Source organism: Rutidosis leptorrhynchoides, chromosome 11 (assembly GCF_046630445.1).
Source record: "Rutidosis leptorrhynchoides isolate AG116_Rl617_1_P2 chromosome 11, CSIRO_AGI_Rlap_v1, whole genome shotgun sequence".
Taxonomy (NCBI): domain Eukaryota; kingdom Viridiplantae; phylum Streptophyta; class Magnoliopsida; order Asterales; family Asteraceae; genus Rutidosis; species Rutidosis leptorrhynchoides.
Window position 1 is genome coordinate 20908332 of NC_092343.1, and position 20735 is coordinate 20929066.

The 20735-nt window shown below is 36.5% G+C and overlaps 2 protein-coding genes across 3 annotated transcripts; both read right to left on the minus strand.

Moving 5' to 3' along the window:
• Positions 1-712: 712 nt before the first annotated feature.
• On the minus strand, positions 713-4899 carry LOC139874352 (uncharacterized). The gene is made up of 4 exons (XM_071861795.1): positions 4414-4899; positions 4135-4203; positions 866-1535; positions 713-771 (listed from the first exon to the last, which is right to left on the minus strand). The coding sequence occupies exons 1-4, from the start codon at positions 4897-4899 to the stop codon at positions 713-715; spliced, it is 1284 nt and encodes a 427-aa protein (XP_071717896.1).
• LOC139877443 (probable serine/threonine-protein kinase PBL22) lies at positions 4362-7475 on the minus strand. Of its 2 annotated transcripts, XM_071864872.1 has the most exons (3): positions 7388-7475; positions 5604-6528; positions 4362-5337 (listed from the first exon to the last, which is right to left on the minus strand). In XM_071864872.1, exons 2-3 carry the CDS (start codon positions 6522-6524, stop codon positions 4960-4962), a joined length of 1299 nt encoding a protein of 432 aa, XP_071720973.1. In that variant the 5' UTR covers positions 6525-6528; positions 7388-7475; the 3' UTR covers positions 4362-4959. The 2 variants fall into 2 exon arrangements, with proteins under 2 accessions (XP_071720973.1, XP_071720972.1); XM_071864871.1 differs by lacking the exon at positions 7388-7475 and having other exon boundaries at positions 5604-6734.
• Between the last annotated feature and the right edge of the window lie 13260 nt (positions 7476-20735).

Below are 20735 nucleotides of genomic sequence, written 5' to 3' on the forward strand. Positions count from 1 at the left end.
GAATTGTATAACATGTGATTTTCATGTATCTAATCTTTTTGTTCGACTAACCAAAAAATTGTTCGACCGCGTCAATTTTTTGTTCGAATATGAGTTCTCAGGTTCTCATAGTACAAGTGTTCTCAGTGGATCCCTCCCCTATATATATGTGTGTGTGTATATATGTGTGTGTGTATATATATATATATATATATATATATATATATATATATATATATATATATATATATATATATATATATATATATATATATATAAAAGGAGCAATCATGAAAGAATATTCTTACTCTAAGAATATAGTTAGAATAACTTTGGAGCACATATTACTCAAATTCAATAACTGAAAACCTAATTGCTTTGAATTTAAATCTTAACTGAATTTTAAAAGGGTACAATCGTAAATTAGTACTCCTTTTATACCCTTTTATTTGTTAACAATATGAATATGAATATAAATATAAATGGTTCAAAGATATTCCTAGTGATATTAGAAAAAATCATGAGTTCACAAAGACTTAATATACCTGATATAATAAGGCTTTCTTGAGCTCCTCTACGACATCTTTCATTGTTGGACGTGTATCTTGAGTGATATCCACACACGCAACTGCAATTTTCAAAAATGCATCAAGAGAATTTTCGTTGGGGCCCATACACAAGGTAAAACTATCTTCAAGATTTTCTTCCATAATTATAGGGTCTATCATTTCCTTCAGTGTTCCATTGTAGAAGCATTTTCGGGCCACATATGCCAGTCCATATTCGTCACTTCTAGTGTAAATTTCGTCTCCGGCTAACTTCCCACAAGCAATCTCAAACAGAAGTACTCCGAAACTATACACATCCGTTTCTCTTTTATATTTACCTTTACCCATCTTCAAAAAATCTGGATCCATGTGATAAAAGGTCTTAGTGAGAAAGTCTAGATCGAAATCAAAGTCATTTTGATTCGGTCTAAGGAATGCAGAGTAACGAAATTCACAAATCTTCGCCCTAAAATTCTCATCCACAATAATTGCAGAGCTCCAAATAGCACATTGTAATATCATCTTTTCGTCTTCCTTGTCATAATGTAGGTACTTCAATCCATACGCAACATCAAGGCATATTCTCAAACGTTTTGACCATGTAAGCATAATAGACTTCTCTTTGTTCATCAAAATATTAGAAAGGAAGTCATGAATAGGAATCTCAAAAACGAGGATCATTTCGAGATCTTCATCACAAAATCCAACAAGAGTGACTGTGTTAGGATGCTTACAAGTTGTAAGCATTTCGATTTCATTATATACTAACTTTCTTCCATCTTTGTATTCTCCCTGGAGGCGTTTAATAAGTACAGTGGAGCGTTTCTTGAGTAGTTCACTTCTATTATTCTCTTTTACGGAGTCAAACTTTTCTTGATCAAAATGCTCAAGTTCTCCTCCATAATAGTAACAATTTCCGTCACCTTTAACGCGGTATCTCTTAGAAAAGTTATTGGTGGCAAAAAATATGTCACTGAGACGAATACGAAGGTGGCCAAAGAGATTTGCCTACAACATTGTGATAAGTGGTGATTACTCTTTGAACTTATACTTTGCTATAAGAATATAAACAAAATTGAAAGGATATTGTATCCTATTTTAATTTGTTGCTTCCAATCGAGCGATTATACTGATAGTGCCCAAAAGTAAAAGTTAATTAACTATCAAATGCATTGTAGGGATCCAAATTGAAAATGAAATGAACATTATGTTTAGTATATTAAAATGAGAATAAACAAACGTTTTTCATTCTAATGAACAATGTTCGAATTATAGGCTGAGATTTAACAATGGTATCTAAAAAGGGCGTAAACAAAACGAGCTTGAGCTTGGACCATTTAGCTCTTGAGTGTTTGAGTTCGGTTCAGTGGCGGATCCAGGAAATTTTTTCACCGGGGGCGAATTTTTTTTTAAAACGTAGGAAATTTTTTTTGGCAAAATATAGAGGTTTTGGGGCAAAATATAGAGTTTTTTGAGCAAAATTTGGAGGTTATTGGCAAAATACGAAGGTTTTGGGGCAAAATATGGAGGTTTGGGGGCAAAATATGAAGGGTTTGGGGCAAAACAAAAATTCCACCGGGGGCAAAATCGAAAAACCGAAAAAATTTGCACTAAAATTTCGAAATCCACCGGGGGCGGCCGGCCCCCTCCTTAACCCTTTGGATCCGCCTCTGGTTCGGTTAGTGAGTAGCTTTAATTTTTTGTGCAACAAAACGTAAGGTGTTATACATATAATGTGTATCGAGTTGTTCGGGTTTCACATAAAGTTAGTTTTAGAGTATTAAACTTTACACATTTTATTATCGGTTGTGTCTAACCTTTAATTATCTTATTGTGCAAATTCAAATTTTAAAATCATGTATTGTACACAACTCACTATTTTTTATTTTAAAAGGGCAAGGTTCCCAAGTTGTATAGTATGAGGATTAAACTTGGGTTTTCACAAGATTTTAAAAAATCAACCACTAAGCTACTCATTGAGGTTATCTAACGTGGCGTGATGGCCTCCATCACGATTTAACATGAGACATGAATCAACCAATGAAAACCATACACGTCACTTGACCGTTTGACATAAACGGCTATATAACCGTTGAATTAAAAAAAATAAAAAAAACATTAAAAATATAATTATTCACCTATAAATACACCATTTCACTTATTATTTTCTTCAACACCCCTCTCATAATATCTATACTTTTAAAAAACAATTTTCGTTATGCAATCTTTGTATATAATTATCGATACTGCGGTTTCGGATGACGAATTAGAAATAGATCTTCTGCGACTATACACCGAAGAATAAGATGGTGAAGAGGTTGTAAGTTCTAATGAAAGAATTCTACGGGTTCGAGGATACATTCATAGAGATCGTAAAGGTGCTGGCGAACGATTATTTGTAGACTAGCTTGCGGAGAACCCGAGGTATCCTTCTATTAAGTTTAAGAGACATTTTAGAATGTGTAGGCAATTGTTTTTGCGTATCATCAAAATTATTTAAAATACTCTGTTGAACCAATACCCAAGCATTTTGAATACATAAATCGTTATTATTTAGCAGATGATATTTATACAGATTGGGCAACGATAATTAACGCATTTACATCTAAATTGATGAGCCACGTGCAAAATTAAAAATATATCAAGAAAGTGCACATGAGGAAAAATGTAAAATAAAATAAAATGATGGAATATACTCTCCATCACATTCCATCAATTGTCACATTACCCCACAAAAACCCAGTAGACTCATCACCCCTCATGGGCTCTCATGATGGAAGAGACGACGGTTCTTCGGTTAACGGGATAGGTAATATGTCCGTGGAAGCTTTAGCGACTTTCGATGAAATGATGACACGTTTGGCCAAGGAGAGCGTACCGGGTGATAGATCCGCCAATGTATTATCTTACAAGATAGAGAATCGGTCCGGGAAGAAAATTTTGAAAGAGACTGTTAATGGTAAGTTAAAGAGGGCGGGACCTAGCGGTTGATAAGTTAGGTTTGTCTCAGGTTATTCGTTTTCTTTTTTTCTGTTTTTTGATATCAATTTGTTCGTGTTAGTTATTATCGCGTTGTATTCGGTTTAGTTTGTTTTTAAGTTTTTCGGGTTGTTAGAGGATGCTCGTTTATAGATAGTTTTTGTTTAGATGGTTACTTTCTAGGTGCGAGCTTCCCTATTTTTCCCGTTCTTTTGTATTCCTTGTTGATGGCATTTTCTTTTGGAAAACGATCTCGTTTCTATACGAGTTTTAGTTTTTTTGCCGAAAAAAAAAATCACCCCTCACTACTAATTATAGTCTCATTCATCCATTCACCCACACAAACCCTAGCACCCACGCTCTGGGATGTATTATGTAATACACACATGCTACAATGTGTTTACTCTGGTTGACTCTCACCAAATTGATGAATGATTCATAGTGTACAGTTCTATATTTCTGTTCAGGGTTCATTCTCTTAGATCTTGTAAGATTGTAATATCGTGGTTGATTTCATCTTTTTCTTTAAGTAGCGTATACATATCAGGATTACAAAGGTGTTCAAGTTATTTATTGGCACCCTAAATAGAAAATGATAGAAAAGACAAAAGTAGAAGAAGAGTGTTACCAAATTTACATGTGCCAATTCAGATCCATCCACAACTTGTTCGGATTGTTCTTGGCACTGTGTTTGCTCCTCCATTAAGCAAAAACATGAAGTAATAAACATTAGTTACAAGTTTTAATAAACCACACTACTACTACCACGCTTGTGATTTATGTATTAATTTCAATATAACATTATCAAGATTTTAACAATTCCTAATACGATAATGAATTACAATAGTATATTTCAGATTAGTAAATTGAAGATTAAAAGGAATATTATTATAATATATTGACTTACTAATGCTTTCTCAAGCTCTTTGACAACGCGGTTCATTTTTGGACGGTTGTTTTGAGTTTCAGCCACACACCGATATGCAATTTTTACAAATGTGTCTATAGAATCTTTGTTTGCTTCCTTAATGATTAAAGGATCTATTATTTCCATCAGCGTTCCCTTAAGGAAGCATCTGCGTGCCACATTTACCAGTCCAGCTTTACTCTCCTTCTTGTACATTTCATAGAAGGCCACCCTTCCACATAAAATTTTAAACAAAATTACTCCCAATGTATATACATCTGATTCTCTTCTTAACGTACCTGTCTCCTGATATTCGGGTTCCATGTAAAATGGAGAGCCTAAAACCGAATTCAAACGAAGAAAATTTTGGTTAGGAGGAAGGACAATCGAGAGCCCAAAGTCAACAATCTTTGCCCCCAAATTCTCATCTAAAGCAATTGAGAATGTAGTGAGATCAAAGATTATCACCGACTTTTGGTCTTCCATCTCATGGTGTAGGTACTTTAATCCATATGCAACATCAAGGCATATTTTCAAACGTTTTTCTCAAGTAAGAATAGATTTGTCTCTATGGTTTATCAAATACTCAATAAGGTATCCATTAGAAGCATCCTCAATAACAATGATCTTTTCATCATCCTCATCACAAAATCCAAGTAGAGTGACTATGTTGCGATGCTTACAAGTTGTAAGCATTTCATTGTCTCTTCCGAATACTTCTTCTCCTCTTGTGTCTTCTCTAGGGCGTAGGCGTTTAATAAAGAGAGTGAGGTGTATAACGGGACGTTCACTTTTATACAAGTCATAGAACGCAGTGCTTAGATAGAAGTATGCCCGAGAAAAGTTGTCGGTGGCTACCCTTATATCCGCGAGTCTAATCTTCATGTCACTGAGTTCAGATGTCAAGCGTTCCACGTTGGGTCTCTGCAACAAGGAGGGAAAAATAAAAGGCTGTTACTTGAAAAGAAATTGTAGTTTAAACTCTTTTTACTCTTTCTACAATTACGAGTAATACTAAATAACCTAACCCATCCCATGGTCCGTTAACCCATTTGAACGCCACTTTTGAACACTTAAAATCAACCACATATCTTGACAATTCGTTAACATGATGAACTAAATTAATGGAAAAATATCAATTAATAGGCAAACTGTGATAGCAAAAGAAACGTAAAAAAGGAGGCTCTTACATGACGCCGTTCATACTGCAGTTGAACCTCCGACGCTTTCTCAAGTTCATCGACAATAGACTTCATATCTGGGCGTTGTGCTCGCTCATCATTTGTGCAATCATATGCTGCTATATGGAAAGTAAAGTGCGATACCCGACCTATTTGATCATATTGGCCAGGTAGGGTCGCATCAATTTTGTTTTCATAATGAAATCTAGCCATTGGAGCTAGAAATCTATCAAATTCATCAGGAAGAAAGGCTTTCCTCATGTATAATATTTCCCATAAAACAACACCAAATGAGTAGATGTCTGACTTGTAGGTCACACCTCCGGTCTTTTCTATCTCTGGGTCCACATACCCTTTTGTACCAATAGCTTTCGTGATGAGAACCGTATCCATCTCATGTACTGAACGGTGGATGGAATATTCAAAGCCAGATAACTTTGGCTCAAATTTATTGTTTAACAAGATTGTAGAACTATTGATGTTACAATGTATAATTGAGTTACTACGTCCATCCTCATAATGGATGTAACTTAATGCACGCGCAACACCAATACATATTTTTAGTCTTTGAACCCATGTCAGGGCTGGCTTGCTTAGGTGCATCTGGAGGCTTCCCTTGGCCGCATACTCGTTTATAATCACCTTTTCACCCTTTTCATCACAAAACCCGATAAGAGAAACTATATTTTCATGCTTGAGATTAGAAAGCATAGAAATTTCTGTCAAGAACTGGATTCCTCGCTTATGCTTACTGTCTAATCTACGAGCAGCAACTTTCACCCACTTCCCGGACCGTAAGAGCTTTCCTTTATAAACCTTGCCCAACCCACCATGTCCGATGACGTTTTTCTCATCGAAGTTGTTAGTAGCTTCTAGGACGTCTTCAAGTGGGATTTGTAAGTGACTAAAGTTCGAGATTGTAGATTCCATGTTTCTGTTTTGATGTATATATCAGTTAACAGAAAAATAGATTAAAGAGAGTATGAAAACAAAGGAATAAAAGTTTCTGCTTTTTCACAAAAAAAGGATTACAAGATTATGTTTTTATCCTTGCACATATATTAATCTCCTAGCCAGTTGACTTTTTACCCATATCCTATGATTATCTCTTCCTTGTTGATTCGCCGAGGGCTGGGTCATTTACTGGTTTTTTTACTACAATATATATATATATATATATATATATATATATATATATATCTAATAACTAAACCAATAAACAATAAACAAAGCAAGGAATGTTCAAACATATAATTGCATATGGAGTGAGATGGAGATGCTTTAACAACTAGTTGACTATTTACATCATGCGAGCTGGAGAGATAGGGATGCTTTAACTACAAGTTGACTATTTTACATGAAAACAATTGCAAGTTGGTTGGTGTTCTTTTTAGGGCAAATGGCTCGAAAAGGTAACGTAAGTTACCAAATTTGACAATCAGGTAAACCCCAATTTGCACAAGGCCGAAAAGGATTTCAATTTAATTTTTGTGCAAGAAAAGAATTACATGTTAAAAAATTTTAAAATTGAGGTAATCTTCGTCAAATTCATTAACAATCGTTAATAAAATATACATGTTTGGTCCCTGAACTTTCTTAAAAGATTGGACCAAAAGTCCTCTTTAACATCTTCTTCAAGAAGGCACTCCCATGTTCCAACTCTTAACTACTGGAATTTATATTTCTATACAGAAATTAAACAATATTACTTTTTCATCATTAATCATTTAGTTCATTTTCTACTGAGATTTGTATGAGAAGAAAAAAGCATTGGACAAACCACAAAGACCAACCATTATTTCCACCGTCGCTGCTACCATCTACAACCACCACCATCATTATTCACAACCAGCCGCCATCATCTACAACCATGGTCACCGCTATCATCAAAGAAACACGAATATAATTTTTTTTTTTTTATATCTCCGACGGTGATGAGGGTTTTTGTAGTGGTTGAAATCCGTTCAAAAAAGTCGTCGGGAATGGTGGACCTGACCACCGGGACCCATCCAATTCGATCTTTCATCGGTTCAATATGGCGACGGAGCAGAACTGGTTGAAGGGTACTATGTTTTAATAATGGTTGATTCCGAATTGGGGTTGTTGATCGGAGACATGTCGGAAGAATCCGCTTTTAAGAAATTGAAAACCCATAAACATATTGGAAAACGTTATTTGCTTTCCTGTAAAGAACCCATAAACGGTTCTTAAATTTCCACTGATGGATACTTGAATTAGCCTTTGAAAGTGGTTGTTGGTAGTGTTCATAAATTGGGTTTTTTTCAGATCTGAAATTGGTGGGGGTGGTTTTATAAACAAAAATCAGTAAGGGTCAATTGTTTTTTAGATGAAAGCTTGAAAAATGGTGGTTAAGATGATGGTTTGATGAAGCTGATGGCGGTGATGTAGCTACGGTGGTGAAGATAATAAAAGGACAATCATTACAATTTTTAACAAACTTTAGGGGCCAACCATGTATTTTTGTTAAACGATTGTTAAAGAATTTGACGAAAATTACCCCAATTTTAAATTTTTTTTAACCCGTAATCCTTTTCTTGCGCAAAAATTAAACTGAAATCCTTTTCGAACTTGTGCAAATTGGGGGTTACCTTGATTGTCAAATTAGGTAACTTACGTTACCTTTTCGGGCCATTAACCCGTCTTTTTATCAACCATTAATAATTAATATTTACTAGAAATTGGGTCGGTTGGGTTGAGTCCCCTCAAAATGGGTTTCACTTGTCACGCATAATCATAAATATTAACTACTCGCGGTGAGAGCTCTAACAAGGAATGTTCATCAGTTTTATTTTAGTCGAAGGACTACCCACGTGGTACTGCTAGGTTAAAGGCCATTTATTCCTATTTCCGCAAACAGGATATACCTTGTATTTCACAAATCAAAATGAGGGTTTCTTCTCAATCTTTTGTTTTTATCAAATCATCTTCTATCTATTTTTTAACAACTAAGTATACCTGGCAAACGGGTTGAGATTGTTCGGGTTGGGTCAATGATCAAATGGGTTTGGATCGAAATGGGTCATGGGTGAGAATTATAAAATTATTTCACAGATAAGCAGTACATTGACATATAGGTGCACAAAAAAACCGGATCCGAAAAAAACCGGAACCGGATCTGACAGGATCCGGATTTAGTCAGAACCGGATTCGATTCCTGGATCCGATCCGGATCCGACTGGATCTAAACGTTGGATGGGGACCGGATTTTTTCCGGATAAAATCCGGATTTTTTTGAACCGGATAAAATCCGGATTTTGGAGTTGTTCGAGTTTAAAAAAAAATAGCCGTTTATATCCGTTTTTTTTTTTTTGCAGTTTTTTGAATTTTTTGGACCATTTTACCCCTTCAAGTGTAGTATAAATAGATGGTATTGGGTTTTGGTTGAAAGCACCATCTAATTCTCTCTATTCTCTCTAAATCTCAAAATATTCTATAATTACACTATAATTACTCACTAAACTCTACTTACTAATCCTATAATGGATAATTCACAAGCATCCGCTTCCGATTCCGCTTCTGTTGCCCAATCTTCACAACGTTATACCAACAACGATGTTCGTATGATCAAAAATACGAGTCGAAAAGGTGACGTTTGGTCTAATTTCGACTTGTGCGTGATGAACGATAATCAAGAAAGAGCTCGTTGCAAGAGATGTTTTAAGTTCCTAGGTGTTTCGGGTAACTCTACTTTAAGAAAACATCTTGGAAAATGTTGTCAAGGAGCCGTTCAAGAAGACCCGACACAACCTACACTTGGTCGGGATGGTTCGATTTTTTTATACGATCAAGAAGCTCTTCGTCAAGATTTGGCAAGGTTTGTCATTCAACAAGGGCTTCCTTTCAACCACTTCGACAATCCAAAGCTTACGGAGCTAACTCGGAACCGACTACAACCGCGATATAACAATGTAAGTCGTACTACTCTAAGACGTGACGCTTTTAAATTATGGAAAAAAGCTAAAAATGATATAATTGAAGGTTTTCGAACATATAAACATAAAGTTTCTATAACTTGTGATGTTTGGACCGCACCACACGGAACGGCAAATTCTTATTTAGCCGTTACCGCTCATTGGTTTCATCCCGATTCGTGGTTATTAATGAAACGGACTATCGCTTTTAAATTATTTGCTTATCCGCATAATGGTAATAATTTAAGAAAAATTATACAATACACTTTGATTGAATATAATTTAATCGATAAAGTTTTTACTATTTCGCTAGATAATGCTTCTAATAATACTAGCGCCATGGATATGTTAAAAATACGAACGCAACCGGTTTTAAATGGTGCGTTTTTACATACACGTTGTGTTGCTCATATTATAAACTTGGCCGTTCAAGATTGTTTAACTTATTGTAGTTCGTTAAAAGATAAATTTAGAAAATTATTAGTAACGATATATCGTACGAGCAATGAACGACATACAAACTATAAAAATTTCGTTAAAACTTGTAATGGCACTTGGTTAGGTCCTTATTTTGATAATAATACTAGGTGGAATTCTACTTGTCTTATGTTTGAAAATATATTACGACAAAAAGAAACTTTAATCGGTTTTAATAATAGACTAATTAGAAAGGGATATTCCGAACCGATTGATAACGACGAATGGGATGACTTGGAAGCATTAACAAATTTTTTACAAGTTTTTAAAGAGACAACGACAAAAGTTTCGGGTGTTTATTACCCAACTAGCTCACTAGTTTTACAACAACTTTATATAATGACGGAAAAAATTAACGAATTTGCGAACTCAAATAATCGTATTTTTAGACAAACCGTTTTTCACATAAGAAAAAAACTAAAAAAAATATTCTGGAACAATACCTAAAGTTTTTTTATTTGCGGTCGCACTTGACCCAAAAATCAATTTTAATGGGGTGGAACTTTTGATGACAACAATATATCAAAATTTGGATTGTATTCATGGTCCCGAAGACGACGAACCCAACTATATAAACAACCAAATATTCGAATTTAATAACACCTTTGAGCAATTATTTTCAATTTATGCAACAACTTATGGTCGACAAGCAAACCCAATTGTTGACCAACTTGAGAGTGGATCATCTTCTCGAAGGGCCCGAGACCTTAATATTAGTCTTTTTAACCAATTACGTGAAGACGCTTCGAAACGTGCCCGAACATCGGCACCCACAAGCGAGTTGGGAAATTACAAGATTGGAAACTTTGCACTAAACATGAATCCCGAAAAATTTCACAACTTTGATGTTTTGGCTTGGTGGAAAACAAAAGAAGACGCCTATCCAATAATATCCGCTATGGTTCGTGACTTATTAGCGGTACAAGCTTCAACCGTAGCTTTCGAATCGGCTTTTTCTCTTAGCAGTCGAATTATTTCGAAAAGAAGGTCAAGACTTGCCCCCCAAGCCGTGGAAGTATGCGTATGTTTGAAGGATTATTTGGACGGGGTAGATAGGATACAAGATCAAACGTCATTAGAATGTCCGTTAGATAATGACGTTGAAGATTTTATAGAGATGGAAGAAATAGAAGCGGGATTATCACCTTCATCAACCGAAGGAAATACTGAGACCGAAGTGGAGGAAGGTGAATATGATCCCATTAACATGGACGAATATATTGCAAATTGCCAACGAACATTTGCGGTTGATGACCTCGAATTTGAAGCAAGTGAACAATATTATAAACGACGAAGGCAAGACGAGTAATGTATAATGGGTGATGGCAATGCCGAAGCTCGATATACTTTGCTCGTAATACATTATCGGGTGATGGCCATGCCGAAGCTTGAATAATGTATTAACTTTTGTATACTTATAGTTGTAACTTGTATCGTTCAAATAAATGTATTGTTATTGTTATTTATATTATCTATAGTGGTTAATCATTTGAATAAAAATGTTGTTATTTATATTATTTATAGTGTTAAGCGTTATAAATTATAATTATATTATTTATAGTTGTTTAAGCGTTATACATTTTGTTTATATTGATTATATTATTGTTGCTCAAAAGTTATAAAAATCGAACCGTTAAAATCAAAATCCGGCAAAGATCTTAGTCCGAAAAAAATCCGATCGAGATCCGAAAAAAATCCGATTCTGAAAAAAAATCCGAAAAAACGACCCCGAGAACCGGATCCGGAACCGGAACCGGATTTGGAAAAATCCGGTTTTTTTTGTCCGATTTTTTAAAATCCGGATCCGGTTTTTGTGCATCTATACATTGACAAGTCTAGAGGCACATATCCATATGGTAAAACAGAATTCCTATATTTAGATTCATTATATGTGTTCCTTCCATAGCTGATAATATACATATTAAAACCTGATATTACAAACACTGTCATCTACATTTACAGCACATTATTTAATGATGATACATTTAGTGACTTTCAAACACATACATATGAATATAAACAAATATGATTGGTATCGATTAAACAACCTGTAAAGGCGTATGAGCAGATAAGAATCCGCTAAAAGCAGAAGTCGAGGGCCAAACATCTGCCACAGCAGTAGAATCCTTATGACCTTTAGCAAGCAACACGACTGTATATACAAAAATATAAGAAGATCATATACATTCACACCAATGAAATCAACCTCATCAGATGTCGCAGCAACAAGCGGATCGGAATCAAAATGATGAGCATACGAAATTATATATCAATCACAAGGTGCGCGTGTTCTGATGATAGTGTACGGAATCAGAATGATGAACAGATGAAATCATACTCTCCATGAATTATATCCTGAAATAATAAACCACTTTCCCATATAAAACCCAAAACTGACTAGGTGGTTTCCATTGAAAAACACAAACCGCCTAACTATAATTAAAAAGGGTTCTAGACGATTTCGAAATGGGCGGTAAACGGAGAATTCTTTGGGCGGATAGGTTTTTGCCATGTGTCACGTTTACAATGGAGCCACGTCAAACCACCTAGGCAGATTCCGTGTCTATTTCTGATAAGAATTTTCTAACACTGACTATTTTGGAGAGTGAAGGTGAATTGCCTATTTCCGTAGCTTTATCATCATCAAGACTATCAAATTATTTCAGAGCAGTACATTCACAATGCTAGAGGCACATCCAATTTTGGCTAATCAAGAATAGAATTCCCTATTTATCAATCCATTAAGTGTTCCTTCCATTGATAATATACATATTACAACCTAACACTACAAACACTGTCATCTACAGCACATTATCAAATGGCGATACATTCAATGACTTTCAAACTGTAAGGATATTAGGACTCAAAACAACGCAAGTGATTCAACAAGATCACTCACCGATAGTAATTCTACAAGATTACTAACCCACTTAATGAACGAAAGATTATAAATGCAAGAAATGTAAATCGACACAAGAGATAACGTGGTTATATGCAATCGTTGTGATTGCTTTAGTCCACGGACCAACTAGAGAATGTATTTACTGAATATTTGTGATGTGTTTACAATGAGTTACAAGAGGGTCTATTTATAGAATGATTTAAGGAGTAAGCTAAAAACAATTCCTTGAAACTTCATGTGAGTTTCCTGACAGCTTCATAGAGGCTACATGTGAGTTTCCTGACAGCTTCGTGGAAGCTACATGTGAGTTTTCTAACAACTTCATGGAAGCTACATGTGAGTTTCCTAACAACTTCGTGGAAGCTTCATGTGAGTTTCCTGGAATCTTCCCTCTAATTGTTTAAAGTTCTCCATATCTCCAACAATCTCCCACTTGGAGACTTTCAACAAACCCAACCTTCGTCAACCCAAAATATCAACGATCTAACCAAGAACGTTAAACCACCATTATACCGCCAAACTCCATTTGGGACACGCACACTCAACACATACTTCAGATGAGCAGACTTTCGATACAAGGTCTTCAACACTACTTGTTAGAATTGAAACATTAACTCTCTAATTCTCTAGTTGGGGTCTTCTCTCATCAATTCATTAGAAGACCAATTGAGGTAATGCAAAACCTCAATTTCTCTGTCGTAACAACCTTAGTAAACATATCAGCAGGATTATTCGTACCAAGTATTTTCACCAATAATAAAGTACCATCATTTATATGTTGTCGAATAAAATGATACCTTATCTTGATGTGTTTCGTACGACTATGAAACACCGGATTCTTCCCAAGATGTATTGCACTTTGATTATCACAATACAAGACGCAATAGTCTTGTCTTTTACCCAACTCACCTAAGAAGTTCTTCAACCAAAAAAGCTCTTTAGAAGCTTCTGCAATAGCCATATATTCGGCCTCGGTAGTTGACAAAGCAACACTCTTTTGTAGTCGAGATATCCAACTAACCGCCGTCTTCCCTATTGTGAAAACATAACCCGTAGTGCTTTTCCCCGAATCATCACATCCACCCAAATCAGCATCCGCATAACCCCTAAGTATGAGATTGTTTTTGGTGAAACACAATCCCATATTAGAAGTACCTTTCAAATAACGAAGCAACCATTTGACCGCTTCCCAATGCTCTTTCCCCGGATTAGACATATAACGACTTACAACTCCCACTACTTGAGCAATATCGTGTCTTGTACAAACCATGGCATACATAATACTTCCCACGGCCGATGCATATGGAACCTTTTCCATATCTGTTTTGTCTTTTACCGTCTTTGGTGATTGACTTTTCGATAACTTAATCGTGCTACACAAAGGCATAGAACGAGCCTTTAAATTCTCCATATTAAACCTCTCTACTACTTTCTCAATATATTTGGATTGAGACAAGTATAGAGTACCTTTCACACGATCACGCACAATACTCATGCCAAGTATTTGCCTAGCACCACCAAGATCGTTCATCTCGAATTCACGGGAAAGTAATCCCTTCAACTTGTTAATTTCGGACATGTTGGAACCTGCAAGTAACATGTCATCAACATACAACAATAAGATTATATAAGAAGACTTGAGTTTCATCAAGTAGCAACAGTGATCCGCTTTACATCTTAAGAAACCAATCTTCTTCATAAAATCATCAAACTTCAAGTACCATTGCCGAGGTGCTTGCTTCAATCCATACAAACTTTTCTTTAGCTTACAAACCCACTTCTCTTTACCCTTTACCTCAAAGCCTCCGGGTTGCCTCATGTAGATCTCTTCAACAAGATCACCATGCAAGAATGCGGTCTTCAAATCTAGTTGCTCTAGATGTAAGTCTTCGGATGCAACCATAGAAAGTACCAAACGAATAGTAGTCATCTTCACCACCGGTGAAAATATCTCTTGGTAGTCAACTCCTTTCTTTTGTTGAAAGCCTTTAACCACCAAAAGAGCCTTGTACCTTTTCTTGCCATCCAACTCATTCTTGATTCGATACACCCATTTACTTTGCAATGCCCTTTTATCATGAGGTAACTTCACTAGTGACCAAGTTTTATTCTTCTCAAGTGACCCCATCTCTTCTTTCATGGCAAGCTCTCATTGTATGGATTCTTTTGTCTTCCTTGCCTCAAAGTAACTTTCAGGTTCACCATTCTCGGTATAGAGCAAGTAGTTTGCTGATGGAGAATACCTAGGATTAGGTTTGGGCACTCTAGTCGAGCGTCTTAGTGTAGGAGTAACCGAAATGGTTGGACCGGTTTCATTTGTATCCTCCTCATCACTAGAACTCGCACTATGTTCGGAATCATCACCGCTTTCCGAACCATCTCCATCATTAGCATTTCCCGACACCTCACCGTCATTCGGCAATTCATTGTTTCCCAAACTCCCACTAGAACCTGCAAGATCATCAATAGAAACATCGTCAAAAGTAACATGACTCGGTTTAGGACTCCCCGTTTCTGGTTTGCCATAGACCGAATCTTCATCAAAAGTAACATCTCGCGAACGAATTACTTTTCTAGCTTCGTTGTCCCAACAACGATAACCCATTTCATCTGTAACATCCCGCGTTTTTCCGTTAAATTTAATTTTAACACCGTTTTTTTTTTTTAAAAACATAATCTTTCGTATTTAAATTAATAGTTTCCGTGAGTAACGTTCATTATATTTCCGCTATTTAATTTTGACATCACCCGTTTACTCGAGCGTTTTAAAAATATTCGATCGGTTAAATCCCGCACCCGCTTCTAAACTCGAGGGACTAAAATTGACACGGGGCAAACTAGTTGACTAGGTCAACTAGTCCACCCCAATCACCACCATTCAATCCCCTCCATCTCTCTCTCTTTCTCTCTAGCAAGAACACACACACAAACACCCAATTCAATCATTCATCATCTAAATTCGATCTAGGAGGCTTACGACAAAACAAATTACATATTTGGAATCCTCTCTTCATCCTCTACAATTTGATACCAACTTCATCTCGTTTGGGTAACTTTCTAAAAACTCTAGATTTCTATAAATTCGTGTTTTTGACTTGAAATTGTGTTAGTTAGTGTCTATGGCTCGTGTGTAACATGAATATATGTTTTGTTTGCTCGATTTGTGATTTGGAGTAACTAGTTTGAGTTTTTGAAATGGGTTTGCTTAATCCTTGATTTTGGATGAGTTAATGTTGTTAGATTGTTAAAGTGCATGTTTTAATTGTGTTACTAGTATCATTAGCCACATTTTGATGTGTAGGTTGATTAAGAAAACTTCAAAAACCCGATTAATGATTTTGTAATGTTTGACTAGGGTTTGATAGTTCTTGACATGAACTTTTGATGCTTGAATGCCATGAAATGTTAATTGTTAGTGTTTAGTAGTAATGTATGCTTCATTACCTTCAAAATGGCATATCGTATGTGTAAATTGGATTCCCGAATCATAAAATACGTTTTACGAACTTGAAACTTTGAAAATAAACTTTTCTTGATCAATTGACGAGTTTTCGGTTATTGTAAATGATGTTTTTGTTTGATGATATGTGGTTAGTTGTATTGCTCGTCAAAATACCTTTCTGAGGATATAAGATACATGTTTTGGTTGTTTGCGGATCATAAATGGTGAATGTTTGATGTTTGGTTCGTGCATACTTTGAAAAACTGACCAGAAATCTCTGCCCAGATGGTGGCGCGGCGCGCCCCATCCCCGCGCGGCGCGCGGATTGGCCTGGCCAGATTCTGCCTTGTTTGGCGCATTTCACGCGAAATGTTTGACTAGCTATCGACCTCCGATTCACATGAAACTTGTTTTAATATACTTGTATATGAATATTTAGCATAGAAAAATAGTTCGGGACCCGACCCGAACGCGTTGACTTTTTCGTTGACTTTGACCAAGTTTGACTTTTAGTCAAACTTAACCAAACTTTTATACAATCATTCTAACATGCTTTTATACTTGTTTCTTGTATGAAACTTGACAACGTGATTCACATGCTATACTTAATCGAGTCGTAACGAGCCATAGGACTAATTGAACACATTTTGCCCGACCTTGTGTCGTAACCGGTTAATTGATACAACTTACTTGTTTAGGTCAAGGCTAAGCAACTTTCATGCATACGTTACTTTGTGAAGTACTTTATACTCGTGCACTCGAGGTGAGATCATAGTCCCACCTTTTCAACAACTTTTTATACTTTTAAATTGTGGGCTGAGAAATATACTTTGTTACATTTTGTACTACTTACTTTTATACTTTGAACACAAGTACAAGGAAAATAAACATTCCACAGCGAGTTAGAACAAAAATCCTCAATTCGATTATCATTAGTTACACTTGCAGGGTGTAAGCGAGAACTTATATTGTGTGGCCATACGGGTTTGACAAACCCTCATTACGGACGGTTCGCTACCGTCTACGGATGAAATATATTTTCAAGAAACAGTGTATGTTCTAACACTATTGTGATGGGGTTCGATGGAAGGAAACGTTAAGTCTTGATAATTGGGTGCTCGCGAACAATACTTTTGGAATGCAAACGATTTTAATAATCAACTATGGGAATACTAAATCTTGTGGTTCAAAAACAACGTTTACAAATACATCTATGATTTCACCAACGTTTTTGCGTTGACAGATTCTTCTATGTTTCTCAGGTTCATACTTGGCTATTTGATACATGCTTCCGCGTACACTCATACTTGCTTGGGGTCAAGCATACATGCATACACTCTGATTATTTGCTTGGAGTCAAGATACACACATACATACGTTAGTGATAGCACTTTTAGATTCAAACTTTTGTTTACATACTTACGCTATTTATAGCAACTGTGGTTTCAAACTAATTATGTCGCAAGTTATTTCATTCATACTTTATAACTTTGTAAACTTAAACTTATTGTCGATCCGTTTGTTAAACTAAACTTTGTACCTTTCAAATGAATGCGACATAATTTTGGTCAAACGAGTCTCATATAGGGACTACGACCACGCAACGGGACCTAAGTTAACGGCGCCGTCAATAACGGTTTTGGTCGGGTCGTTACAAGTGGTATCATAGCGTTGGTTGTAGGGAACTAGGACGTGCATTAGTGTGTCTAACAGAGTCGTTAGGACGCATTAGTGAGTCTAGACTACAACCGGATAGTTAGCCATTGCATTCTGACATACATTTGTTATAGATAGCACTTACTTGACTACTTGTGCATTATACTTGAATCATTCTTAGGCAAACTTTTTAATGGTACCCAACCTTCATTATACGAACTCGTATTCCGCCACTTTCTGGTAATACACGTAAATTCAAGATTCATGCGCGTAAGGATGACAACGACTTCATTGGTCACACTTGTCCGGGAACCCTGTCTCCTAGATTATGATTCGCCACCGTTTCAACTTACTCTCGGTTTCCCACTGGTGTTTCTTACTATCTACTTTTTGGTGTTACTACCATCACTACTCTAGGTGAGTATCGTCATCAACATTTATCACTACGGTTGCGTGCTACTCGTTATCATGACTCGTTACTCTTTTCATACCTGAATACCTTATTGTCTGACTCGAACCACATTGCCGTGAACAATCATTTATACACTTCCCTCGGGGAATGCTTCTTTATAGTTGCACTAATTCTTTCGATTCAATACGAGTCACGTTAGAGACGTTGTTACACTTTGTTTATTTTAAACTTCACGATTACACGAACTTGAATCTATGGAGTGATGTGGGAATGGAGGTATGAGTTAGCATAATATAACTACACTCGATCAACGTAGTTATATTACGGTAAGACATACCAAAGTTCTAGTGACGCGTGATGGTGGTTAGACTCGATCAACCTAAACACCACCATGTGCCATGTACATGACTTCATCCTTTCAGGTTTGGACATCCGAAAACTCCGAGAATATTTATAACAACCATACCGGGGACACACCTTCAATTATTGTCAAATTATATTTATGCTTCCGAATGAATTACCGATTCCATTCGACTTCAACCGTATGTCACACGGGTATACTAGCTCGTCCTCGCGCAGTCTTATTGACTAACTACAATTTACTCGTTATGCTCACATCGGGGCGGGAACTTCTCTTGCATCACCCTCGTACTTCCAGTTCAGGAGGTCCTTATTCTAAATTCTCAATGGAGAGCGACTCTTCACGTCATACAAGTATTCGCCGCGAGGGTGAATAGTCCTAACAATCGTTTTCAAAAACCCGATAAGAACTTGCCCCGACGAACGTTTTTGGAAACCGATAAATCTTCCGCGACGCGAATTTTCTTGAGAAACTTGTCCTAGCTAACGTTTTCAATTCCTAGCAAACTTGTTCAATATGCCTTAGGGAAATGTACCCCGTTTCGGATCGAGATCCTCGTTTCACTTCTAGATTTTGGAGTACCTTACAAAAAGCCTCGGGACCGCATTTAGACATGAGTACCGCGTACCATCCACAACCCGACGGACCGAACAAACATGCGATTTAAACCTTGGAAACCATAATACAAGTTTGTATTACCAACTTCAAATTTACTTGAGAAAAGTATTTTCCTTAAACCGAATCCTCGTACTACAATGATTTTCATTCGAGTTTTAACGTCACTCCTTTTGAAACCACATGTGACCGGAAACGTCATTCTCCTTTGTCGAACCAAGTAAACGATGATCAATTCACCGGGGCCGAGGTTATTCATGAGCAACCGAGAAAATTTATTCATATTCAGGTAAAACCCTACGCGACTCGTAATCACCAAGAGCTACGCCGATGTTAGACGTAAACATTTCAAATTCCACGTGGGAAAACCACGTCACGTTAAGAGTCGCACCTTGGAAAGGTGCAATCCGTTTCGGGAAAACGTAGGAAGCTAAATCCGCGATATTTTGATCCTTTAAATTCTTGGGGTGTTTTGGACCCGTCGCTAGCCGTTTAGACTTTTCCGACTCATTTTGGGTCTCCGTTTATCCTACATTCGATGCATCAACTCAAAGACGTGTTTTGCGAAACGAGAACTTGTTACCTCCTTTGATGAACTCACTATCGACGATAACCCTCACTTCCTAGGAGGACCGGTTGAAACCATGAATCATGGAAGCCAAACCTTAAAACAACATATGATCCCGACCGTCAAAATTCGTGGAAATACTCAAGGACGTACCTTCACTTATTCGTAGAATTTACAACGCAAGATCTCGAGGAAGATTCAACAACTACTACTTCCAACTAAATTTCGGGACGAAATTTCTTTTGAGGTGTGGATAATGTAACATCCCGCGTTTTTCCGTTAAATTTAATTTTAACACCGTTTTTTTTTTTTTAAAACATAATCTTTCGTATTTAAATTAATAGTTTCCGTGAGTAACGTTCATTATATTTCCGCTATTTAATTTTGACATCACCCGTTTACTCGAGCGTTTTAAAAATATTCGATCGGTTAAATCCCGCACCCGCTTCTAAACTCGAGGGACTAAAATTGACACGGGGCAAACTAGTTGACTAGGTCAACTAGTCCACCCCAATCACCACCATTCAATCCCCTCCATCTCTCTCTCTTTCTCTCTAGCAAGAACACACACACAAACACCCAATTCAATCATTCATCATCTAAATTCGATCTAGGAGGCTTACGACAAAACAAATTACATATTTGGAATCCTCTCTTCATCCTCTACAATTTGATACCAACTTCATCTCGTTTGGGTAACTTTCTAAAAACTCTAGATTTCTATAAATTCGTGTTTTTGACTTGAAATTGTGTTAGTTAGTGTCTATGGCTCGTGT